Source organism: Neovison vison, chromosome 5, assembly GCF_020171115.1.
Source record: "Neovison vison isolate M4711 chromosome 5, ASM_NN_V1, whole genome shotgun sequence".
In the NCBI taxonomy this organism is placed as follows: Eukaryota; Metazoa; Chordata; class Mammalia; order Carnivora; family Mustelidae; genus Neogale; species Neogale vison.
The window spans coordinates 104,406,104-104,432,588 of NC_058095.1; the positions used below are offsets into that span (position 1 = coordinate 104,406,104).

Below are 26,485 nucleotides of genomic sequence, written 5' to 3' on the forward strand. Positions count from 1 at the left end.
ATAAATTTGAACCTTGCTTTTAGAATACATTATAGTTGGATTTGACTTGGGGTTTTTAATACTTAAATATGTGCTTAAAGATATATTTCCTTTTGAAAAATTTATCAATTTATCTAAAGGTTTACCTTAATTTTTTTTCATACTTCGTATGAGTGGTACAAAACATGCCATTTTGAAATAAACTTCAAGCTGGCTTATACTCTTGGCTTTAACGTGAGTATACTGTGTTGTTCATTTGGCCATACAGAGTAGCTTGAAATGCCTCAGTGAGAGGGAACTTGAGATAAACCATTCCGTTTGGAAGTTTCATAGAGTGCTTCTCTCCCCACCCCCTGCCCCCACAGCTGTGAGGCAAATCCATCTCCTCAAATAATCCTAATGCTACCCTTTACAGACATAGGTCTCGCTCCTTTCTGGGTGCTTAAGAACATTTATCAAGGGTCTGACCTAGGTTCGTTCCAAGCTAAATATCTCCAAGCATGTAATATATGGTACATGAGCTTTGAAGTCCAGCAGATCTACATTCAAAACCTCAGCTCCTACCTTCCCTTAAAAGGTATGCGACTGTGAAGTTAGTTGAACCTCGTCTTTCGGGGGGGTGGGTAAAGTGGAGATAATCCTCTGTTGTTTTTGTGTCATAATTACTGGCTATGCCTCTAATTAATAGGACAGAATGGGCACCCGACCCAACCTGAACTGTCAGAGACCTTTCCATAGGTATTTGGGAATCAAGATGGGGTCTTTTCTATGTAGTTAGACCTGAAATATGTAAAAATGAGGTACTGGGTGACCACATGAAGGTTGGGGAGCAAAGGTCACCAGTAAACTGAATGATGAAGTAACTATCCAGGCAAAAGCAAAGAAACTCCTGCCTGGGGTTTTCTCTAGCTCATCACTTCTATACCTAAGCATGTTCTTGTTAAATCCAAATATAGGTAAAACACAATTTTTCTACTCCAACCGCACTACCCTTCTTAAATGTTACCAATATTAGTACAGTAACCGCCTCAATTTTTTTTCGTGTATTTAACACAGGCTTATATAAACATGTGTATGTGTAGATTTTGTAGGTTGTGTTTTGCTTTGTTGTTCATAAATGGCACCATATACTTCATGTATGGTTCTACAACGTGTCTTTTTTCTAATTTTTTTATATACATATATAAAATAAGGAACTTTTCATTGACCTAGATCAATGTAACATTAAGACTACATGGGAGCTTTTTTTTTTTTTTTTTTAAAGATTTTATTTATTTATTTGACAGAGAGAGATCACAAGTAGACGGAGAGGCAGGCAGAGAGAAAGAGAGAGAGGGAAGCAGGCTCTCCGCTCGGCAGGGAGCCCGATGTGGGACTCCATCCCAGGACCCTGAGATCATGACCTGAGCCGAAGGCAGCGGCTTAACCCACTGAGCCACCCAGGCGCCCATACATGGGAGCTTTTTAAGTCAGTCAGCTTTTCACACTGTTTACCACGGCAAGCAACATGTATTACTGCAGGATAGTGGTTAAGAATCAGACTTGAGTCCTACTGCCTGGTTTCTAATACCAGTTCTACCACTGACTAGCTGTGGGACCTGAGGCAAATAGCCTCTTGTGCCTTAGAGATAACTGTACCTTTAGGGTTGTTGTGGAGTTGATAGCTAATATTTATCTAGTCCTACTCTTACGTACTTCACATGTACTGACTGACTTAAAACTGCCTAGTACCTTGTATATGTAATCCGTAGTAATATTCTATTTCCAATCACTACCCATTTCGGAACCTCCCCTGGCTGAGAACCACACCTTGGCAATAGCTAGAGGGGGTAGGGTTCAGATCTGTTCTATTTCCTCCTCCAGTCTGTGCTTGCTGATGGTTAATGGTTGATTTTGTCATCCCCAAAAAGATACACTGGAATCTTAAGCCCCAGTACTTTTAGGATGTGACCTTATTTGGAAATAGGGTCATTGCAGATGCAATTAATTAAGATGAATTCAGGCTGGTCCTAATTTAGGCAGGTTCCTAATCCAATAGGACTGCGAAGATGATGTGAAGAGAGGGAGAAGACAGCATTCTACAAGCCCAAGGGATAGGCCCAGAATAGGTCCCTCTCTGAGTCCTCAGCTCAAGAATCCTGCTGACAGCCTTATGTTGGACTTCTAGGCTCTAGAACCCTGAGAGGATATGCTTCTCTTGTTCAAGCCCCTTGGTTTGTGATACTTTGTTAGAGCAGCCCTAGCAAACTAACACACTCACGCAACAAGATAAAAAGTCCTTTTCATGACTATAGGCATTGGGAAGGGGAAAAAAAAAGAGTTGGGTGTTTTTATGACTTTTGCCCTAGCGCTGTCATGAATATAAAGTGGTTGGAGTTTGTGCCTGTGGCCAAGCAGCAGGCCCATTATTTCCTGGAAACGGAAGTTGTAGCAGCATTCTGGGCATAGACATGTATAGTAGTTTTGGTTTTGTTCCTTTTTTTTTTTTTTTTTTTAAATATTTTATTTATTTATTTATTTAACAGAGATCACAAGTAGAGAGGAGGAAGCAGGCTCCCTGCTGAGCAGACAGCCTGATGCCGGGCTTGATCCCCTGGGATCAAGCTTTAAACCACTGAACCACCCAGGCGCCCCTGTTTTTGTTTCTTTAATTGAAACAAAGCAGAGCAGATATCGCAAATGTTGGGCCATTCAGAAAGAAGATGATGCTCCAGAGATCCTGCTCTTACCACTACATTTACAGATTAATCACATATTAACTCTGCCATGTCATGCTGAACACGCTCAGCACTTACAAGTACAACCAGAAGTTGTTCTACAATATATTCTAATATATCCGTTTTGATTTTCACAAAACTCCTAGGAGGTAGGTTCTCTGCCTTGCTGTTACGAGTTTCTTCGATTTGCTACTATAACATATCACCACAAACACAGTGGCTGAAAACAACACAAATGTACTCTCTTCTACAAATCAGAAGTCTGGATTGGATCTCATGGGACTAAAATCAGGGTATAAGCAGGATGATGATTCTTCTGGAAGTCCAGAATTCGTTTCCCGGTCTTTATCAGTTATTTGGGTGGAGGGAGAGGGAGAAGCAGACTTCTCGCAGAGCTGGAAGCCTGAGGCAGGGCTCAGGCGCAGAGTTCCATCCCAGGGCTCCAGGATCAAGACCTGAGCCAAAGGCAGGAGCTTAACCCACTGAGCCACCCAGGCGGCCCCTTTCCCAGTTTCTTAAGGTCTCCTGTTTTCCTTGCCTGGTGGCCCTATCCTCCTCCTTCAAATCTCTTCTCTGACCACCACTCAGCCTCTCTCTTCCACTTGGAGGTGCCCTGGTGATCATACTGGGGACCCAGTATGGGGACCCAGAGAATCCAATCATCTCCATATTTTAGAGTTAGCTGGTTGGCAACCTTAATTCCACCTGCAGTCTTAAGTGCCCTTTGCCACGGAACCTAACATTCACAATTTCCAGGGAGAAGGATATGTCCATCGCTGCAGGGGCTACTCACTCTTCCGCCCTCCTCACTTGGGCCCAAGGTCCCCCACCTAGTAAGGGGAGTGCTGAGCCCGAGAAACTGATCACGTAAACTGGAGGCAAAACTCTTGTTGCTGGGAGACACTTTCCCTCAATAACATTGGCATTGATCTAGGGCGCTTTGGAGCTACAGTTTTAAAACGCGCCCTTAGTAGGCCCGGCTACTCCGATAATAGCGCCTCCCGCCCAGCCCGAGAACCTTCCTTTACCAGCAACCCGAAAGACGACCTGACGGCCCGCCCCGCGGAAACGCGCTAGTCCGGGGACGCCGGGGTCGGCTCCGGTCGCCGGGGAAGCCGGTAAGCGATCCCGCCGTCTGGCAGGGAGCCTCTGGAGGAGGGAACGCGGCCGGCGGTGGGGACCTGGGGCCCGGGAAGCGGGCGGCGCCCTCGCGAAGTGGGGGCGAGCGGGACACCCGCTCTCGGCTCTGTCGGATCCCCGCCGCAGCTCCGCCCCCGGCCTGGGCAGCTCGCCCGGGGGTCCCCCGCCGCTTCCTGTGCTCCTGGCGCCTGCCGCGGCTCGGGCGCTGGAGGAGGAGGGGACGCGGCGCAGCAGGATTCGCGCTTGGCTGGCCCCCCGCATGGTGCGGGACCCTCCGCATGGTGCGGGGTGCCCGCGTGCAAACCTGAGAAGCTCGCGCGCCCGGGTGTCTCACCCGCGATCCCACTTCTGGCTATTTCCAAACCATTTTACTAGTATTTGGGAGGAGCATGCAAAGGGACTTCGTCACAGTGTATACAGGTCTCTTGCTGATCTTACGGGTGGCAGATGGAGTAGCGGGTAGATGGGGTGACTCAGTGGGTTAAAGCCTCTGCCTTCGGCTTGGGCTGTGATCCCAGAGTCGTGGGATCAAGCCCCGCGTCGGGCTCTCCGCTCAGCGGGAACCTGCCTCCCCCTCTTCTCTTTGCCTGCCTCTCTGCCTACTTGCGATCTCTGTCAGATAAGTAAATAAAATCTTAAAGAAAGAAAGAAAGAACCAAAGAAATACTGGTTTTCAGCTAAGAAAATCAATGGTGGTTCTTGCTTATTGGTTACGTCCTTGACATGGAATGAAGACCCTGAAGAATAAAAGAAAACAAATGTGGGAAAACGTGGCCTCCTTGTTACTTTTTTTTTTGAAGGATCTTATTTGTTTATTTGAGAGAGAGAGAGAGAGATTGAGAGCAGGAGCAGGGAGCCCAACCCAGGACTGGATCCCAGGACCCTGTGATCAGGACCTGAGCTAAGGGCAGACACATAACCAGTGAGCCATCCAGGAACCCTCAGCCTGTTTGTTAAATCGGGTAATACCAAGGGCCAGTTAGAATAGGAGCAACTTTTTTCTTTCAGATCCCTAAATACACTGAAAGACCAGACTGTTCTTGAAAAGAATTGTTTTTGAACACAATGCCTCTAATTTGGTTAATATGGAGCAATTAATTTTAAAGTTGCCGGGTGATTCTATGACACACATGAATACAAACGACATTTTACAGATCGCTGTAGTGTTTGTTTTAGTTGTGATTTTTGCTCTGCCTGCTGTGTTCTCTGTGCCTCATAATTCTTTGTGGTGTGATTAAAGCAAACAAAAAAACCCAAAAAACCACTACAAATAGGCTTTCTGAAAATTAAGTTAATTCATTCTGGTGGTTTTCTTTTTTCTTAATGCACCAAGTTGCTAAGGAAAAAAATGCATCATGTTGCTAAGGTTTTAATAATAATAATGGCTGCCATTTATCCATGGCCTCCCCTGTACCAGGCAAAGTGTTAGGTACTTTATATTCAATCTCCTTTACATATGATCCGATCCAGCTAACTGCTTCATCTGGGAAATACAGAAAGGGAGACTGAAGTTCAAAGACTCTGCTTATGTCTTCTTAATCCCAGCGCCTCTAGCTCAGCGTGTCCTAGAAGGAACACGTCTCCCTTCACTATGCTGTTCCCCAGCTCTGCCACACTCCCACTGCCAGAAGAATGAAACACACACACACATACACACAGAAACATTGTGCTTTTCCTTTTTCTCAGGGAATGGTATTATCGTTCACCCAGTTTACACTGGAAACCTGGAGGTCTGCTTTGTCCCTTTCTCCCTGCTTATCCCCCATAAATTTGTCACCAAAAATCTTACAAGTTCTTTCTCCATGTTTTCTTCTCATTCTTCTCTTCATTCCCATTGCCACCACCCCATTCCACTCCATCATCATTTTCTTGCCTTTTCTGTTGTCGGAGTCACACTCCAGTGCTCCTGTCCCATCCCGTGTGCAGTCCATTCGCTCTATGGCTAGAGTAAGTTATTTTTTCTAATATGCTCTCTTGGCTAAAATCTTTCAGAGATAGCACATTAATTACCCCAAGGATAAAATCCGGCAACCTTGAGCTTGGCTTGCAGTGGCCTTCAGATAAGACCCTGTCTGCCTCACCAGCCTGTGACAGTCCTCTTTCAATTCCTTGAACTGAACACAATCTCTTTGGCTCTTTTTTTAAAATAAGATTTTATTTATTTATTTGACAGAGAGAGAGCACAAGTAGGCAGAGAGGCAAGCAGAGGGAGAGGGGGAATCAAGCTCCCCGCTGAGCAGAGAGCCCGATGTGGGGCTCGATCCTAGTACCCTAAGATCATGACCTGAGCTGAAGGCAGAGGCTTAACCCACTGAGCCACCCAGGTGCCCCCTCTTTGGCTCTTAAATATGCCAGTCCCTCTGCCTACATCGCTCCCCGTCCCGCCCCCCGTTGCCAAGCCAACTTCCAGTCATCCTTCAGGCTTCAGTAAAGTATCATTTTCCTGACTCGTCTGGATATTTCTGCCATGCGCCCTCCTAACTCTGTGAGACTTATCACCCTACATTTGTTGAGGTCTGAGGTCCCGCCTGTTTGGGGGCATGCGTGATAGCAGGGACCATGAGAGGTCAAAGTCCGCTGCTGTAGCATCAACGTATACAAACCACACTGTTCCTTGAACAGTGCAGGTTTGAACTGCACAGGGCCACTTATATCCAGCAATTTTGATAAATGTAGTACAGTCTGTAAATGTATTTTTTATTCAGGATTATAAAACCTGTCATGGGTGTCCAGGGTCTACCTGTTTAGCCAATAAAGGAATAAACTGCTGTTGTCCTACCATGGTCATTTTGAGCTACTTTGACTTCATTCTGCCTTTTGAAATATATTTAATTTCCAACATTTCCGTTTTTGAATACAGGTCGAGAGAGGTCGTGGTGACCGTGTCAGTGAAGCCGGGCTGTGTGGGTTCCCAGCATGGATGGCTATGTGGTCCTGAGAGTGATTGGAGAGGGCTCCTTCGGCAGAGCCCTTTTGGTTCAGCAAGAAAGCAGTAATCAGCTGTTTGCCATGAAGGAAATAAGGCTTCCCAAGGTCACTGCTGAAGCCATTAGCTCATGTTGAAAATGTAGATGCAGTTTGCCCCGGAAAATTAGTTCTTCAGATTTAACATGGAATTGCTCTTTCGTGCAAAAGATGTAATGGGTTTATTCATTAGCTTTACAAGGTCTTGATGTATTTTATATGGATTTTAGGTAATTTTTGTAATTAACAAAGAGGGAGAAAAAATAATCTAGGTGGCGATTGCTGTTTATCTCAATGAATAATTTCCAATTTTGCATACCTAAGAGGGAAAGAAGCTTTGCCGGAAGCAGCTCAGGTGCCCTATTAATGAAAACAGAGCATAAAAAATACAATGAAGAGCAAAAACCTAACATGCTAACCTTTGATATCAGAGAAGCTATTTTGTGGATCAGTTTTGGGTTTTATTTCCCTGGAAGGTGAGGAAGGTGCTACCTGGTCCATGTCTATCATAGTTGTTGCCGGAAAGAATCTGTGCTATTGAGGTTGTTTAATAACGTCTTGATCAATTTTCTAAAAATACATTTTAATACAATTCTCAGAATTCTAAGCATTTATTTCCCCACTGTGTTCTTGACCTCTTTCCGTGATTCTTGAGTGGGCTTCAAAGTCATCTGGAGGTTAAAACACAGATTGCTGGGCCCCACCCCTGAGTATCTGGTTGAGGAGGTGCAGATGGGCTGATGAATTTGCATTTTTTTCTTTAAGAGATTTGTTTATTTTGAAGAGAGAGTGAGAAAGAGAATCTCAAGCAGCCTCCCTGCTGAGCGTAGAGGCCAACAGGGGACTCCATCTCATGACCCTGAGATCCTGACTTGAGCTGAAATCAGGAGTTGGAGGCTTAACATACTGAGCCACCCAGGCGCCCCTTTTTAAAATATCTTTTTGTAATTCTTTTTTTTTTTTTTTTTTTTTTCCCCAATGGCAGTTTCTTAATTGAAAGACAAGCCATTCAGGATTTTGTCCTCAGAGAGTAAGTTAGGGATAAGCAGTTTTGGAAACCAGCTTTGTAAATCACCTTCTTCCATGCTTACTGCACTAACACATCAGTCTTTCTCATCTGGGCCAGTGGGCTGCAAACATGATGCAGACAGTAAGACCTGAGAGCCCCAGTTCTTAAGGATATGCTGTGGTTAATGGCATGCCCATTCTCCACATCAGTTACGATGAGACTGATGTGAAAACTGGTTTACGTTCTATACTTGGAAGGATATAAGGGTCAACTTTAGCATGTAAAATATAGCCACAGTTGAAAAATCACTACGTTTTCTCATAGAGTTTGATAAACGTAAGTTGGGTCGCAGCGTGTTGCTTCAAAACTGCCTCTGGCATTGACGTATACAAACCACACTTGACCCTTGAACAACACAGATGTGAGCTGCATGGGGCCACTTATATGTAGATTTTTTGGATAAATGCCATCCAGTACCGTAAATGTATTTTCTCTTCCTTGTGATTTTCTCGGTAACACTTTCTTTTCTCTAGCTTACTTTATTGTGAGAATATAGCATATAATACATGTAACATACAACATGTGTGTCAATTGACTATGTAATTGACAAGGCTATTAATGGTTACGTTTTTGGGGAGTCAAAAGTCACAGGTGGATTTTTGCACAGGGGGGCGGATCACTGCCCCCAGCTCCCATGTGGTTCAAGGGTCAACCGTATTTTTGTAAAGCTATCCATTTTAAAATGAAGTATTCCATTTATGCTATTTAAAATCTTCTTCTAGTCTCTCTCTGGTACACAGAATTCTAGGAAGGAGGCTGTTCTGTTAGCCAAAATGAAGCACCCCAATATTGTTGCCTTTCAAGAATCATTTGAAGGTAAATATGAATTCCCCCAAATAAACGCATTGTGGAATTTGATTTATGGCCTCCAGGCTTTCCTCAGGAGTCTTCTGTTTTTTCTAGCTGAGGGACACCTGTATATTGTGATGGAATATTGCGACGGAGGGGACCTAATGCAGAAGATAAAGCATCAGAAAGGAAAGTTGTTTCCTGAAGATATGGTAAGAGAGGGGCTTCCACGATTTCTCTCAAGATTTAGAAGCAACTTTCCTCCCCAAATGGGTATAAGTTCACATGAAAGCACTATACATGTGATTACCTGACACACTTGTTAGAAGCAACTCGCTTCCTTATTGCTGCTCCTGTTTGTGTGTGGGAGGTGGCTCCCAGAGATATTTCCAGCAAGTTCAATAGATATGTTTATAAAATATCAAGGAATAAAACTTCTGTGTGTACAAAAGTTTCAAAATTGTATTGCTCCTATTTTGTCCTGTATATTTCAAATTTTGAATTTTGTGGTACTGACATTGTAGAAGACAGAGTTATTTGGCATTACTAGATCATCAGAAGACCGAAGCCCAAATTCCTGGGTCATGGGAATACCTATTCTCACACTTTTTCCTTTTACAATTTAGCATTTTCCTTTATGTCTAGTATTTCCTGCCTTTTTAAAGGAAAATTGTGTATTAAATATTATTAGAATGAATTGACTAAGGAAAATAGTTAAATAAACACCATGAATGGGACTTTGTCTGGTTTAGGGTATAACATGTTATGAAATTGGTATAAATATTTTTATTTAGCAGTTGTGTTGTTAAAAATATGGATTCCAGAGAAGGAGGTCAACCTTGGCTTCAAATGAATGAATCTCCATAGCAAAAAAAGAAAAAAAAAAATCGGTTTGACATTTAATTATAGGCTTAGAAATTCTGAATACTACTGACTCAGGATTTGTAAGAAGAAAATGCTGACTCATAGGATGGTTGACAACATAATGAAATCTTTTAATGTTAATAAATGAACACTCTGAAAAGGCAAATGAAAATCTGATGTAATGATTACAAAAAGTTGTAGCATACTCATTCCTTGGTGGTGAATTACCTTTATATATATATTTAAGAAATACTTTTATTTGGTTGAATTCAAGAAAACCATAGTGGGAGTTTTATTGAACTAAATTGCTGTTTAGATCATACATAAGATGATGGAACATGGGATTCACAGTTTTTCTGAATTCTCCCAGGCAACGTTGGATCTCAGTTGAACTATGTAATTTTTAGGGTTCTGTATTTATATTACAGAAAATCCAGTCAGCTAAGGCCTGGAGATGATTCTTTGGGATTTGGGGTTGACATAAACCAGTTGCTGCATGCCTTTTCCTTACAGATACTTAATTGGTTCACACAAATGTGCCTTGGAGTAAATCATATTCATAAGAAACGTGTGTTACACAGAGATATCAAGTCCAAGGTAAGTGAAATACCTTTTGGGGCCTCAACACGAAAACAGAAACAAAGACTATTTCACTCAGTCTTTTTTCTGTGTTCTTCTGTTTCCTTTTGGGACATTTTTATTTAGCCTAGAGGTCTTTGTCAACCTAATATTTATACGAGCCAAGGAAGGTACTACCTGAGAAAGATCATTTAATCTCTTTACTAGTGTATGTTAGCTAGGTTCCTAGCTCTCTTAGCGATTGCTAAGACTATCTTTCTCAGATGAAAAATGGTCAGGACCTGCGCCATGGAGTCCCCCTGACACGTTCCCAGGTGGGAACCTGGGACCATGACCTGAGCTGAAAGCAGAGGCTTAACCCATTAGGCTCTGCTGATACGAGATTTTATTTATTTATTTGAGAGAAAGAGAGAGAACACACACACACACACATACACATACACACACACACAAAAGAGCATGTGGAGGTGTAGAGGGAGAAGCAGACTCCCCACTGAGCAGGGAGGCCCAATGCAGGCCTTGATCCCAGGACTCTGGGATCATGACCTGAGCTGAAGGCAGATGCTTAACCGACTGAGCCACCCAGGCTCCTGTCTACCGATAAAATCTTAAGCTTGCTCTTTTGCTTTCTAAGCAGTGATCCTGAATTCCCAAGCAGGGTAACGTGTATCTGTCAGAAGGGTATCTTATTTTGTGTTCCACTCCAGAACTCAGCTGTCAGCATCTCTGCCCTTAATCTCCATCACCAGCAGGCTTTGATAGACAGCTTCTCCGAGATCTCTGCCTTGCGGGTGAATGATGCAAGACATAATCTCAGCTCTTCTTTTTTAATGCAGAACATCTTCCTCACCCAAAATGGAAAAGTAAAACTGGGAGATTTTGGATCTGCCCGTCTTCTCTCTAAGTATGTATATCTGTTTTGTAGTAGTGACAGCAATCAAAATATCCCTTATTCAGGAATGCACTATAATCGTGCTTTGCCTTCTTATGGTTTTAGTCCTATGGCGTTTGCTTGTACATATGTGGGAACACCCTATTACGTGCCCCCAGAAATTTGGGAGAACATGCCTTACAACAATAAAAGGTAAGTAATGTTCTTGCTTGATACATTAAGTCCTGAGCTTGACCACTTGGTGACAGGCATTGTAACTGACAAGGGAAGTTTGGTTTTTTGAAAAATATATTTGAAAGCAATGTAGAATCTAAATGCCCAAGCTTCTAGAGGAAAGTCACAGTTTTCCAACTGTTTTAATCAGCTGAAAGGAGCCAAGTGTGAATGTTGAAGGAAAGGCTAGTCATTTCTAGGGAACAGTATGAATGACATAATAGAATGAATGACATGACTGCTTTTCACACTCTACTGCTCTCACTTTTAAAAGTCCCAAAGCTCAGGTTGAAGCTCTACCAGTTACATCAGAATGTCAGGGGGTGGGAAGCGTACATCGGTAATTTTCCAGTATCACCAAATGATTCCAGTATGTGGCAAAATTTGGGAACTACTGGATTATGTCAGTGAGTTCATATTGACAGGACTGGATAATAAGTACTTGACTGATAGGTTAATTAATTAAAAGAAGATAATCTTAAGACCTTATGATTTAAAACAGAATATTTTTCTGAATATAAGTCATGACATGCCCACTGATGGAATGGGTGAACAGAGGAATATCAGAAATAGATATACAAGAAAGGATATGGTCATCACCTACTTTTTCACTACTGTTAATAACATTTTGATGTTTTTTCCATCCATTCACTTCTGCCTGCCAAACCTAGTTTATGTATTCCATATACAACTTAGCATCCTCCTTTTTAAATTTTATTATATCATATTCATATCACCACATATTTAAGCTCTTCACAAATATTGTTGTTGGTCTAATGATATATTTCCAATTTTCAGTATCATAATCAGTGTCATGATTAATAGAACTGTTGTGAGTAAACAGATCATTATTTTGTAACACATTCTTGGCATGAATTCCTAGAAGTAGAAAACCTACAGGCTCTTGTTACCTTCTGTCAAGTCAATTTCTGTAAAGAACATGGTAATCCTTACTGAACAGTTTCTTTTAACAGTAAAACTGAGTGCACTGGGGACACAGCGGCTATGAAGAAACCTACTGGGCCAATTGGGGAAATTTGATTTTGGACAAATATTTGGTGATGTGATTGAATTAAGGTTAAATTTCTTGGATGTGACAATGATATTGTGTTTGTGAGGGAGAGTACATCTGACATGTTTGGGGATGAAGGCTTTGGTGTCTGCAGTCTTTTTTTCAAGAGGTTCAGATATATGTGGAACTAGGTGGTGAGAAGGATGGAGGAAATGGGGATGCTTAGAATGAAGAAGGGTGGGCGTATGGGGCAACTATAGAACTCTTCTGATTTATGAAGAACTGTTTGGGGGAAGAATGAGTAGTCTTATTCTCTTGGTTTGGGAATGTAGAGCTAACACAGGGTGATGAGGGTTTCCAGAAGACATATTTTGGCTTATGATAAAGAAGACCACTCTCCCTAGAGCCATCCAAGAGGCTGTGCCGAAGGTAAAGAGCTATTTATCAGGAGGTGTGGCCAAAAGGCCTGGGGTTGCGCACAGATGGTCTGGGTAGAAGCTATACTGCATGTCTTCTAACCCTCCTTCCAACTATGCCAGTCTGAGTCTACAAATACTCCTTCCTGTACTGAATGCTACTGAAATGATGTCTGAACAGCCTTGATTTGGAGGGTAGGGGCTCGGGAGCAGAGAGTTTTACTGCGAACATTACTGTGAGTAAGTATCTAAGTATTAGACCAAACTTACCATGTATTGTATTTTAATAACTAGGAATTACTTGTGATATTTATTCTTATTGAAGATAATTTTTCATTTTTCTTTTCTTTTGTATTTCATATAATCACGCATAACCCATTTGTCATTCCATTGCTTCTTTATGCTTCCAGTGACATCTGGTCCTTGGGATGCATTCTCTATGAGCTCTGTACCCTTAAGCATCCAGTAAGTATGCTGTGCAAATTGGAAAAGGCAGCCTCTTGTCATACCTGGCTAAGTCCTTAGTAATGTGCCAGGTTCCACTTGGCCATGTGCTTCCCTTGGGCTCTGTAGGAGTGCTGACAGCATTGACTCCATCTTTGGCCTGCCACGTTGGCCCACAAGTGGTACCACAAGGGATAACTCCTTTGTGACCTCACCACCATGCCCCTCGCTCCAGGGAAGCTAGGGGTTAAGGTCCAGATAGTTGCCCTATAGGGAACAGGGCAGAGAATAGCTCTGTAGTGACCTGCATTCCCCTGCCCGCCTTGCCCCTGTGCCCGTTGCCCCTGTCAGTATTTACCCTGCATAAAGCTCTGGGTAAACGATATGGAGTGGCTTGCTTTGTGTTTCAGTATTAAAATGCCTTCTTGGTCTGGATGATCCATGACTGACCCTCCTCTACTTTCTGACAAATGAATTCATACCTCTTTCCTTGGGTATCACCTTTGCCTGGAGTCCCTTTGGTAGCATATACTAATAGAAATTTTCATTATTTAGTTTCTGTAGTTTTATATTTAGCTTGCCTGCCTGCCTTCCTTCCATTTTCTTTCTGTCCCCTCCTCCACCCGTCCTTCCTTTTTTTCACTATTCTGAATTTTTTTATGTTGGTAAAATACAATCTATATCATGATATTAGCCTTTTTAACTGTTTTGTGTGGCATTGATTACTTTGCAGTATTTTGTAATCATCTCTGGTACCTATTTGCCAAACTTGCCCAGCCCATGCTCCCAAACAGAAACTCTGTACCCATTAAATGATAATTTCCCATCCCCATCCCTCCCCACCAGCCCCTGGTAACCTCTAATCCACTGTCTCCAAGAACATGTGTATTCTAGATATTTCCAATAAGTGGAATTACACAGTACTTTTCCCTTTGTGTCTGGCTTGTTTCATGTAGCATAATGTTGTAACATGGGTCACAATTTCATTCCTTTCTGTGATTGAGTGATATTCTATTATGTATGTTTATATCTTATTTTGTTTATCCATTCATCTGTTGCTGGACATATGGGTTATTTTCTCCTTTGGCTATTGTGAAAAAATTATCTTTATATTTATTTTTTCAAGATATTTTATGGTTTCACTTATTTGTGGAGCATAACAAATAGTATGGAGGACAAGGGGTGTTAGAGAGGAGTAGGGAATTTGGGTAAATTGGAAGGGGAAGTGAACCATGAGAGGCTATGGACTCTGAAAAACAATCTGAGGGGTTTGAAGTGGCGGGGGGGTGGGAGGTTGGGGTACCAGGTGGTGGGTATTATAGAGGGCACGGCTTGCATGGAGCACTGGGTGTGGTGAAAAAATAATGAATAATGTTTTTCTGAAAATAAATAAATTGAAAAAAAAAAGATATTTTAAAACATGATTTAACAAAAAAGAGGCTAAATAACATGGCTGGCTTGTTTAGCAGTTACTATTACACAGAAATAACAATCATAGCACTCGTCACTGTTAAGTCTTGGCTTTTCATAGAAATAAATGCTGTCCTTTGGGCACAGATTGAAACTTAGCTCTAACCAAGCATTTTTTCATTTTTTATTTTTTAAGTTTTAATTGAAATACGATTGACATAGAGTGTCATGTTAGTTTCAGGTGCACAACATAGTGATCCAGCACTTGTAAATACATTACAGTATTGCTCACCGTACCCATACTCCCCATCTGTCACCATACGAAGTGACTATGATATTATTGGCTGTGTTGCCTGTGCTCTACTTTTCATCCCCCAATCTTAATTATTTTATACCTGGAAGTCTGTGCCTCTTACTGCCCTCTGCCTATTTCACCCATCCCCACCCACCCCTGGCAAGCATCTTTACAGATGTGCCTGAGAGGTATGAGAGTGAATGATGGAGGAACAGCCTTCACCACCACTAAGAAAGCCCCTCACACTGAAACCACATGCTGTCTTCCTCCAGTGTGCGTGGTTTATATCGCCTGCTGCATCGTTAGAACAACTTGGGAGACTTTACAAAATGGCGATACCTGGGCCCATACTATAGTAATTGAGTGGAAACCCCTGAGGGTGTCCTGGACAGTAGTGTTCTATAGAACAGGTGATTCTAGGGGCACCTGGGTGGCTCAGTTGGTTGAGGGCCTGACTCTTGGTTTCAGCGCAGGTCATGATCTAAGGATCATGAGATAGCCCTGCGTGGGGCTCCCAGCTCAGCTAGGGGTCTGCTGGAGGTTCTCTTCCTCTCCCGCAGCTCACATCTGCTCTGTCTCTCTCCCTCTCTCAAACAAACAAACAAATAAATAAATAAAATCTTTTTTTTTTTTAAAGATTTTATTTATTTATTTGCCAGAGAGGGAGGGAGAGAGAGCGAGCGAGCACAGGCAGACAAAGAGGCAGGCAGAGGCAGAGGGAGAAGCAGGCTCCCTGCCGAGCAAGGAGCCCGATGTGGGACTCAATCCCAGGACTCTGGGATCATGACCTGAGCCGAAGGCAGCTGCTCAACCAACTGAGCCACCCAGGCGTCCCTAAATAAATCTTTAAAGCAGGTGATTCTAATGTGCAACCCAAGTGGAGAGCCACTGTTTTATATAAAAGGATTATTTTTAAAATACCAGTATTTTATTTATGATTATATTCTTTATTCCCCTGATTCTGTCTTGTGTGTAGGTGTGAACTTTCATATACATGTTCTTATTCCTTCTAGCAAGAATAAGAATTAAGGAGTATGGTGCCCTGATATTTGACACACAATCTGTTTTCTCATCTGCTTTGAGGCAAAAGTAGTTCTCAAACCTTTAGGAAATGCAGAAACCTGGTATAGTGGTTCAGAAACTGGAGGCAGAGCAGATTTAGTCTCATTTTTCACTACCTGAAATTTTCCCTTGTTATCTGTTGATTTTTTTCTTTTTTCATATCTTCACTTGCATATTTTACTAATAGGTACATTTTCAAGGCAGAATGCCAACATGTTCTTACATTAAAGTATCACCAAGATTAACTAACATCTAGTGTTAATTTCAAAGTTTATTCTACAGTGAAGATTTTTTAAAAAATGTTATGCTGGCATGTCATTCTGATTCCCGTTCTATTGCTTGTCAAATTCTAATAGCTCCTTTGATGATATGAAAGGTAAAAGGGATTTGGCAGTACACTTTTAAAGCTGGAATAGTCTGGAATGCGTATCATGAGGGGGCAGGTCTAGCAGGTTCTGGGGAGGAATGAACCTAAGGGATGTTACACTTATTATATGCCTGTTAGGACCATTGACTTCTTAAGCTACATGTATGTGGGGCTTCTGGGTGGCTTAGTGGGTGAAACTTCTGCCTTCGGCTCAGGCCATGATCTCAGGGTCCTGAGATCCAGCCCCACGTTGGGTTCCCTGCTCCGCAGGGGAGCGTACTTCTCCCTCTGCCTCTGCCCCTTCCCCTGCTCCTGTGCTCTGTGTCTTGCTCTGTCTCTCAAATAAAATCTTTTTTAAAAAGCTACATGTATGTATTACCTTGATTTTAAACATATGTTAACAATGTGTATCTGCACACACATTGATTATGAGTGATAATGTACCCAAAGCTGGCATCAGTGCTCAGATTTTCCTCTAGATGGGCAGGTTTTGCCCTGTTTTTGTTTACCTTCCCTCTGAACCCACCATAAGATTTCAAATAGTACCTTAAGGATCCCTCTGGGAAGAAAAATGACCAGGCGACAGATACTTTTATAAAATTAAATTAGTTCATAAGGATTTCATTGAGCTGGCAATTTCTTCCACTCCTGCCTTGTCTCTGCTCTTACATTCAGTTGTACTTTTTAGTTTCAGGCAAACAGCTGGAAAAGTCTTATTCTCAAAATATGTCAGGGGTCCCTGAGCCCACTGCCATCTCAGTACTCCTGTGAACTCCAGCTTCTGATCAAGCAGATGTTTAAAAGGAATCCATCACACCGCCCTTCTGCTACAACACTTCTCTCCAGAGGCTCTTTGGCTCGGCTTGTCCGCAAGTGCTTACCCCCAGAGGTACGGTGGGTTGACCGTGAGTGGTTTTCAAGTGTGGCCAAATGGTTTGTTATCTTTTAACACAACATGTAGGACATGCTTGTAAAAATTCAAATAATGCAGAAGAGTATACAAAAAAGTAAAAACTTCCTTTCCTTCTTCCTCTCCCTTCCACAATACCGTTCCCTGAGAATCCTCAGAGGGAGAGTTTGCATAACCTTTCTGGTCTTTTTCTAGACCTGTAGCAATATCTGTATATGTGTCTAAATTATAGACATTTTCTAAATGGCATTTTAGATGCCATAAATCATATATTTTTGATTATGGGGAATATGTTTGTGGAGAATATGATTGTAGGGAATAATGTTGATAATTAAATGACATTATGGCAGTGTCTAAAGAAAAGTGTACCTCACATACTTAAAATTCTTTACCTGAAACTTTCAGATCATCACAGAATATGGCAATCAGATATTAGAAGAAACCAAAAATTCTAAGCATAGTACACCAAGGAAAAAAGGTAAGAATTTTAGAAAGCTTGCCTTTTGTTCCATTTTCTTTTAAAATATAGTTTAACAAAAAGAAAAAAATATAATTTTTAAGTTACTAGAGACAATTTCAGAGATCTCCTGAAATTAAAATTTTTTTATTGCTATTTCAGATTTAATTCTGTACTGACTTTTATGCTTTTAATTTTCCAGGGATCAAAAAGCCTAGTTTGGAGATTTTAATGATGTAAAGATTGTTCTTCATTTCATTATTAGTACCATGTTCTCTTCGGTCAGGTAGAAGGCTTCTGTGGCCTGGCCTAGGAATCTAACCATGAAAATACAGTGTTAATCTTATAGGAAATTATCCCCAAGTATCCAAAGAACCATCTGGTAAACAAAATTTTAAAAAGCAGAGCCATGGGACACCTGGGTGGCTCAGTCAGTTAACTGTCTTCCTTCAGCTTAGGTCGTGGTCCCAGGGTCCTGGGATCAAGTCCCACATCAGGCTCCCTGCTCAAGTGGGGAGCCTGCTTTTCCCTCTCCCTCAGCACTCCCCTTACTAGCTGTGGGACCTTGGACCCAAGAGTGGAGGGCGGAAGAGTGAGTATCCCCTGCAGTGATGGGCACATCCTTTTCCCTGGAAATTGTGGATATTAGGTTCCATGGCAAAGGGCAGTTAAGACTGCAGATGGAGGGGGGCCTGGGTGGCTCAATGGGTTAAACCTCTGCCTTCGGCTCAGGTCATGATACCAGGGTCCTGGAATTGAGCCCCGCATTGGGCTCTCTGCTCAGCAGGGCCTGCTTCCCCCTCTCACTCTGCCTGCCTCTCTGCCTACTTGTGTTCTCTGTCAAATAAATAAAATAAAATAAGAAAGATTTTATTTTATTTATTTGACAGAGATAATAAAATAAGTAAATAAATAAATCAATAAAATTTTAAAAGATTTTATTTATTTGACAGAGAGAGAGAGATAATAAATAAATAAATAAAATATTTTATTTCTTTATTTGACAGACAGAAATCACAAGTAGGCAGAGAGGCAGGTAGAGAGAGAGGAGGAAGCAGTCTCCCTGCTGAGCAGAGAGCCTGATGCGGTACTCGATCCCAGGACTCTGAGAGCCTGACTTGAGCTGAAGGCAGAGGTTTAACCCACTGAGCCACCCAGGTGCCCCACCTGACAGTTCAGTTTTAAATGTTATTTTTGTAGGAATGTATATCCTTCTAGTAATGCAAACCCTTCAGTCTTGTAATTCAGCCTTTTCTCCATTCCTCAAGGGGTAGCCAGTTACCTTTGTTTCCACAGTTTGCTTTAGTGTTCATTTTACCTTAGCTACTATTTTGTAGCTTTTTCCCCATCCCAGGGTATTGGGAAATTTGTTTTAAAATGCTGGGCAACAACAATAAAAGCCAGTCTAGGAAAAGTTTCGAGATAGTTTGGCCAAGTGTAGTCTTACTATTCCTAAATAAGAGGAATAAACCAGTGGAGAAGGGCCACCTTGGGAGACCGTGTGTCCGGTGGCATCTCCACCCAGCCAGTAGGCAGTGCCACCAGGGCAGTGAACATTCCCTGTGATGGCTGGGGCTGTGTCTCATTCACTCCCAGTTGTAGCCTCAGCACCTTTCATCACAGATGCTCAATAGCCATTTTTTACAATGTTGAATGAAAGAGGAACATGGGGGGCCAGGCTCTGTCAGGGCAAATCAACCCCTCTTTCCAAAGTGATCAGATGCCCAAGTTCTTGCTGACTGCCACCACCGCTGGTGCCTCGGGAGGGAACAAGCAGCTCCCTCCTTCCAAGGGATCCCTGTTCCACGGGCTCTCGTCACTGTTGGGGACAGCAGAGACTCCCTCGCTGTCCTGAGCTGGAGGTGATGGTGACCTCCCCGGGATGTGGAGGTTCTCACCTTCTAGAGCCTAAATGGGGTGGCAGAAGTGAATTGCGATGCCTTACCTTTCAGATGTTAGCATTAGGAATAAAACAGCAGAAACAGCCTCTGTTTAAATTACTGCCTGGTTGATGCTTGATACCACTGTTCAGGCTAAGGCTTTGGCTCATGGACTTCAACAACTTCATTTGTCTTCATTAGCCGTTCGGGCTTTCTGCAGATCACTTGAGAAGCTTAATCACGTGATCTTCTGTGTGCTTTCTCTTCCTACCTTCTCTCTTCTTTTTAAACAGACCCCAGCAGAAGCAAGATAGCTTTGGAAGATGAGGCAGCCACGATGGTAAGAGCTTGAAAATTACGTTTATGAAACACCCGTCTCCTGGGTACCATCTGGGGCTCTGAGATGTTGGTAAGACTGGGACCTGCTCCCTCATGGCCAGCAGTTTTTCCGCCTTTGGCATGTGAGGTAATTGGTGGCTGTTGTCCATACTCTCAGCTAAGCCACTGGAGATCACCGAGCATTTGTTTCACGTGCCTCATTTTGTTGTTTTTAATTATTGATGACCAGTGGTGTCAATATAGACGTGAGAGAACTCTGTTCTGCTTTCAGTTATGAACATCTTGTTTAAGCCTGGCTTTTAGTTTGTTTGTCATTGTGGTAAACCATACATAACACAGAACTTCCCATTCTAGCCATTTTTACGCATAGGATTTAGCAGCATTAATCACATTCACAGCGTTGGGTAACCATCACCACTGTTTCTAGTACTTTCTGATTACCCTGTTACCCTGTTATGGAAACTCTGCCCTGTTCCTTCCCGACCTGCACTGCCACCCCAAGCTCCTGGTGACCTCCAGCCTACCTTCTGTTTCTGCTGTGTGCCCATTCCAGAGATTTCACAGGAGTGGAATCATGTGACAGGTGTCCTTTTGTGTCTGGCTTCTTTTGCTTAGCATAGGGTTTTTGTTTGTTTGCTTTTGTTTTGTTTTGCTCAGTTCTGATTTTGCTTGGCATCGTATTTTTAAGGTCCATCCATGGATAGCCCATTATCAGACTATTTTTATTCTTTTTATGCCCAAAGAATACTTAGATCTGTATTTTGATCTTGACATTTTTTTGTTCAGGGACTTTTAGTGCCTTCCCATTATCTGGCAAACCAGGTTGACATTTTTCAGCCTGGCATTCAAGGTCCTGTTTGTCTTGCTTTGCCCTGGGCAGCTGTGAGCTCTTTGACACGAGAGCTGCGGTAATGTCCTGAGGAGAACAGTGGATCCACTTCTCAGTGCTGCCAAACCCAACTTAGTAAATCATGCCCTACTCAGGATTTGTTTTTCTTTCTTTTAATTCCAAAAGAAATTCCAAATTTAATTCCAAAAACAAAAAATGTTGTACTAACAACAAATCATTCTATTTATGGAATGTACTAGAATTTAAACTTGTCAAATTTTTTTTTGAATGGAGATTTGGCTGTAAATAAATAACAGCATCCCACCATTATGTTGCTACAAATGGAATAGATCCTGCCCCTGTACTTTTTTTTTTATTCTTCTGAGAATATCTTTTTTTCCCCAGCTTTGTTGAGGCATAATTTATATGCAATAAAATTCACCCTTCAGTGTAGAGTCTGATGAATTTTGAAAATTTTTTAGTGTTATATAACCACCACCATAATCAAGATCTAGAAATCCCAAGCACCCCTCACCCCCGAGAAAGCTTCCTGAGCTTCCTGAGGGCCCTTTGCAGACAATCCTGACTCCTGTCCCAGATGGGCACCACTGTCATTTTAATACCATCTACAGTGGACACATCCACGTGTTCTCGCAAAATGAAAAGAGCAAAATGTAAGCAGAATGAAGAGAGAGCTGGAAAGGAAGTCCGAGAAGGGAAGAGCTGAGGTAGAAAGAAGGTCCCAGGCAAGCCGGCAAGGTGTGATGGCTTGAGGGCAGAGCCGAGTGGCACCGAGCCAGGAGCACTGTTTGAGGCCGCTGTGTGTAGAGCAGGGACTGTCACTGGGGATGGAACATCAGAATCCCCTCAGGGCTTTTAAAAACTGCTCATCACCACTACCCACCAAGATTCTGACTTCTTTGTCTGTGAGGGAGCCCTTTGCCGGGTGGGGAGAGAAGTATGAGAACCATCAATAGAAATAAGAACAAAGCCCCAGCTATAGTCTACTGTTTATTTATTCATTCAACAAGTCATTGAGAACCCACATGCTGGAAACTGTTGAGGAATAGGAGATGTATTCTCAAAATATATGCAGATTTAGCAGCGCCTAGACAATGTGTTACTCTATTTCATGAAATCAGGAGCTTAGATAATTTGGAAAAATGCCAAATTAAGTGGGAACATTTTAAAGATTTTATTTATTTATTTTTAGAGGGAGAGGAGGGTGAGGGAGAATCTCAAGCAGACTCCCTGCCAATTGTGGAGCCCTACATGGGGCTCGATCTCACAACCCTGAGATCATGGCCTGAGCCGAAATCAAGAGATCAAGATGTTCAACCGACTGAGCCACTCAGGTGAAGTGGGAACATTTTGACCATGTATAGCAACTTTATAAAATACCTCATTTTGATATTCCAGCATAAAAAGCCCAATACAGCAAACAATATTGAAATTTTTCATTACTCATTGCTTCTATAAAGCCCTCTCAAATACCTGTTGTTTTATATATCCTCTTTGTATTTGCAATGATTGATATTAATGACTAGTAATATGGGGGCCTGTGGGTGGCTCAGTCGGTTAAGTGTCTGACCTTTGATTTCAGCTCAGCTCATGATCTCAGAGTCGTGAGATCAAGCCTTGTGTTGTGCTCTACGTCAGCACAGAGCCTGCTTGGGACTCTGTCTGTCCTTTTCCCTCTGCCCGAGTCTCTCTTTAAAAGAAATATAATGATTAGAAATATAGATGACTTTAAATACATATATGTATGTATATATATGGTTTTTAACTTACATATAAATATGTATGACATATAACATATAGTAATGTATGGGATTCTGTGGTTATGTTTTTTAATTCATTAATCTTTATTTAAAATTAAGATAGCTGACTTCGCATACTTTACCTGTTTTTAGCATTTCAAGCTTTTTTAATCTGTATTTTTAATCCCTTTTAAAGCTAGGAGAAGAACAAGATAGAAAGTATAGCCACCCTGATTTAGAAAACATTAATAAAAATTCAGTTGAAAGTGCACTGGGGACATTAAATAAAGAGAAAGGTAAGTTATTCAGATTTTAATGTTATATAAGTGAGGAACTGGGGAATATGGAAGAAATATTAATTTTCATCTTACTAGGTTATAGGTGTCATAAACATGGGAAGATTTTTGTTTGCTTACCCAGTGATTTATTTAATGGTACAGGAATCCTTTATTTTCTTAAAAAAGAAGAGAATAGTGTTACTAATAAGAGCCTGTAGGAAAAGATAGTATTTGTTGTACTATCTGTCATAGAAACCATGTACAGAAATATACATCCTCCTGGGGCTTCATTCTTACACATTGTGTAATATATAAATATATATGTATTTTTAAAAATTCACTTTTTAATGATTAGCTTTACCTTTTCATTTGGAGGTTTCTTTTTCTCATCCCCTTTACTGCTTAGACTCGAAAAACATTGTGAGTAGACATGAGTTTGGAAGAGAAAACAAAAAGACTTCTTTCTCTGTAGTTGTTCGAGTATATGTGTACATACAGATGATAAGTAATATGCTTAGCGATACTTTTTTACATTTTAAAATCAGATAATAAATCAGTCCATCTGAGGAAACCCAGTTCACCAAGTCCTGTCAGGAGACAGTGGGAGAAAAATGTCCCCAACACAGCTCTCACGGCTCTGGAAACTGCAGCCATACTCTCCTCCAGCTTAGCAGCCGGGGATGAGAGAGGTTAGTAGTCAGATTGAATGCTGTTACTATCGGACATTTTCTTTCTTCTTTAGGTGATTGATTGATTGATTGATTGATTGAGGAGAGAGCAGGTGTGAGTGGGGGGAGGGGCAGAGGGAGTAGGAACCAGAGAGAGTCCTAAGTGTGGAGCCTGATGTGGGGGGTTGATCCCACAGCCCTGAGATCATGACCTGAGCTGAAATCAAGGGTCTGATACTTAACCACGTTAGCCACCCAGGGACCCACTATAGAACATTTTCTAATGGTTGTTTAATGGGCCGGAGATTGCTCTTGTTGTTGTTTTTAATGTCACTCTGTAGAAGATATTAGGTGTCACGTATCAGAGCAGGGCCCATGTAGGTGAGTGAAATAGATTTGAGTAGCAAGTCAGATATAATTACCTTTGCTTAAAATATGGTCTGGAAGATATACGCTGAGAATCTTTTTTACGTGGCCCTAACTGTCACCTTTTCACAACTAGGTGGTTCTGTAATAAAGTACAGTGAAAATAACACCCGTAAGCAGTGGCTCAAAGAGACTCCAGAAACTCTGATGAACATCCTGAAGAATGCGGATCTCAGCTTGGCCTTTCAAACATACACAATATATAGACCAGGTGACTCAAGCCTATCACGTACCTATGGAAACGCTTTGATTTTTTAAATATTTATTTATTTATTTGTTTAGTAAAGATTTTATTTATTTACATAAAATAAATAAAAAGATAGTATTTGTTGTACTATGTGTCATAGAAACCATGTACAGAAATATACATCCTCCTGGGGCTTCATTCTTACACATTGTGTAATATATAAATATATATGTATTTTTAAAAATTCACTTTTTAATGATTAGCTTTACCTTTTCATTTGGAGAGAGAGTAAGAGAGTTCATGAGCAGAGGGGAGGGGCTGAGGGGGAGGGAGAAACAGGCTTCCCACTGAGCAGAGAGCCTGATGTGGGGCTTGATCCCGGGACCCTGGGATCATGACTGGAGCCAAAGGCAGACGCTTAATGACTGAGTCCCCCAGGCACCCTGATAATTCAATTACTAAGCCATCTTGCGAACTCAAGAGCTAAGACAGATTATGCCAAGTAGAGCGTGTAATGCTGTGGCAAGTCTTGACCCTATTTATTGTAACAGATTTAGTTGTCTTTGTTTATTTGGTCAGTATTTATTGAGTGCTAAATGTGCTGGGTTAAGACTTAAAAAAAATAAAAAGAAAAAGAATAAAACACAGTTCCTTCCCTGGGTGAGCCCTCAAGGAGAGAGTTTTAGAGTGTTATAGATGAATTTTTAGAGGTGTTTTCTGATAGAGCTGCGTGCAGGTGGTCATAGGAGCCCCGGCAGAAATGGGTACATAGAGGGATGGTGTTGAGGAAGGTTAACAGTTGTGAATTTTGTTGTAGCAATTGTAGGTCCTGGATTTTGTTTCTGTTCCCTGTTCACTGTTCAAAACCTAGGTCATAGCTCTAGTATGAAAGGGTTTTATAAAGATTTAGCTCACATTTTTATATTAGGTTATTGTGTGAGCAAAAATCTGAAAACAGTTGCCATCTAGAAAATTCTTTGAAAGCATGCATGCATGTGGTCTCCAGCCCCTAATTTTTTATTCCCCAACATGGGGAAAAGTTGGGGGTGGAGAGCTCAGAGGAAAAACAACTGGAAGATGACGATCCAAAGATAACTTTAATATAGTTTCTTATATTCGAAGGTTTTAATTATAATTTTCTAGATTTTTCTTTTGAAGAAAGTACTGTTTTTAAATTTTATACCCATCCTGATGCTTCGTGGGCCTGTTTGATGCCAGAAGTCAGGCTGTGTAATGGGGGAGGCACTACAAAAGAAATACAGCATTGTCCTCAGTGAGCCAGCAAGCTTTTGGAGGATTTTAGTCCAACATTCACTAATTATGCAACTACTGTTAAAATTGGCATAATTTTCCTCTGAAGGTTCAGAAGAATTCTTGAAGGGCCCCCTGTCTGAAGATACAGAAGCATCAGACAGTGTGGATGGTGGTCACGATTCTGTCATTTTGGACCCAGAGAGATTGGAACCTGGACTGGATGCAGAGGACACGTATGTTGGGATATACGTACATGGTGCTAGTCGTTGTATGTGAAAATCAGACCTTAATTTCAGATTTAGCAGGAGCTGGTTATATTACTCAATATCACAAATGAATATTCATATCTCAATCTTTTGTCTGGGATGAGTAATGTATTACGGTATTATTATGGAATTCCGGAGCCTAACTGTTCAGCTTGGACTTACTGTTTTTTATTTACTATATTGGGTTTTATTGGCAAATGTTATAAAACATGAAAGAAGTGCTCCTTTGGAAGAGCTAACAGTTTTTTTCCTCTGGTCAGTTGCTCAAAAATGTAAGTATTTTGATGGTAGTGTTCTGCTTTGAGCCACCTAAAAATACTCACTGTGCCCCTGCTATGGAGGCTTAGTATCGAAATTGTTTCTTCACAGGGATTTCGAGGAGGATGACGACAGGCCTGACTGGGTGTCAGAACTGAAGCGGCGAGCTGGCTGGCAAGAAGCTTCGGATGGGTGACGCCCAAGGAAGCGCTCCATAGTCACATCGAGTAGATGTTGAAAATGAGGAATTAATGTTTGGATAATATCAGCTCACAGGATGTATAGTTTTCCTTGGACACAGAACGAAGAAGGGGAAACTGTGAATATTTAAAATTGTCCCTGATTAGTACCGCAAAGCTTAAAAAACCTGTAACTCTCATGAGTTGTTGAACTGAAAGGAGAAGATGTAGAAGAATGGCTCTGAACTTCAGGCTTTCAGTCAGAAAAGAAATCAGAGGCTACTGCTTCCAGTTTGTGTGATTGTGGGAAATTATTGAAGCTCTTTGAGCCCCACTTTCCCTGACTCTAAAACGAGGTGATGATGCCTTCCTCACAGGGATGCTGACCAAAGACCTTGGCGGTGGCTCTTCACATTATTTCTGCACTGTTAGGATTGGTGCTTAATTGCTGTGTAACTCTTTTTTTACATTTCTGAAAGGCTTGAGGATATAAAATAAATTTAATTGGAATATAAAAATGTTCTGCAGTTTTCCAGTAAGACCTATTTCTGGGTGGTGGTCCATGATCTTCCATGATCTTCG

The 26,485-nt window shown here is 41.7% G+C and overlaps 1 protein-coding gene across 2 annotated transcripts; it reads left to right on the plus strand.

The window, feature by feature from the left end:
* Positions 1 to 3,768: 3,768 nt before the first annotated feature.
* On the plus strand, positions 3,769 to 26,415 carry NEK3 (NIMA related kinase 3). 2 transcript variants are annotated; one of them, XM_044249652.1, is made up of 16 exons: positions 3,769 to 3,814; positions 6,697 to 6,869; positions 8,592 to 8,685; positions 8,773 to 8,870; positions 10,036 to 10,119; positions 10,938 to 11,005; positions 11,099 to 11,185; positions 13,045 to 13,099; positions 16,901 to 17,101; positions 17,528 to 17,600; positions 19,753 to 19,799; positions 22,584 to 22,683; positions 23,211 to 23,354; positions 23,836 to 23,970; positions 25,307 to 25,433; positions 25,836 to 26,415. In XM_044249652.1, exons 2-16 carry the CDS (start codon positions 6,753 to 6,755, stop codon positions 25,918 to 25,920), a joined length of 1,515 nt encoding a protein of 504 aa, XP_044105587.1. In that variant the 5' UTR covers positions 3,769 to 3,814; positions 6,697 to 6,752; the 3' UTR covers positions 25,921 to 26,415. The 2 variants fall into 2 exon arrangements, with proteins under 2 accessions (XP_044105587.1, XP_044105588.1); XM_044249653.1 differs by lacking the exons at positions 3,769 to 3,814; positions 6,697 to 6,869 and adding an exon at positions 6,879 to 6,973.
* The last annotated feature ends 70 nt before the right edge of the window (positions 26,416 to 26,485 follow it).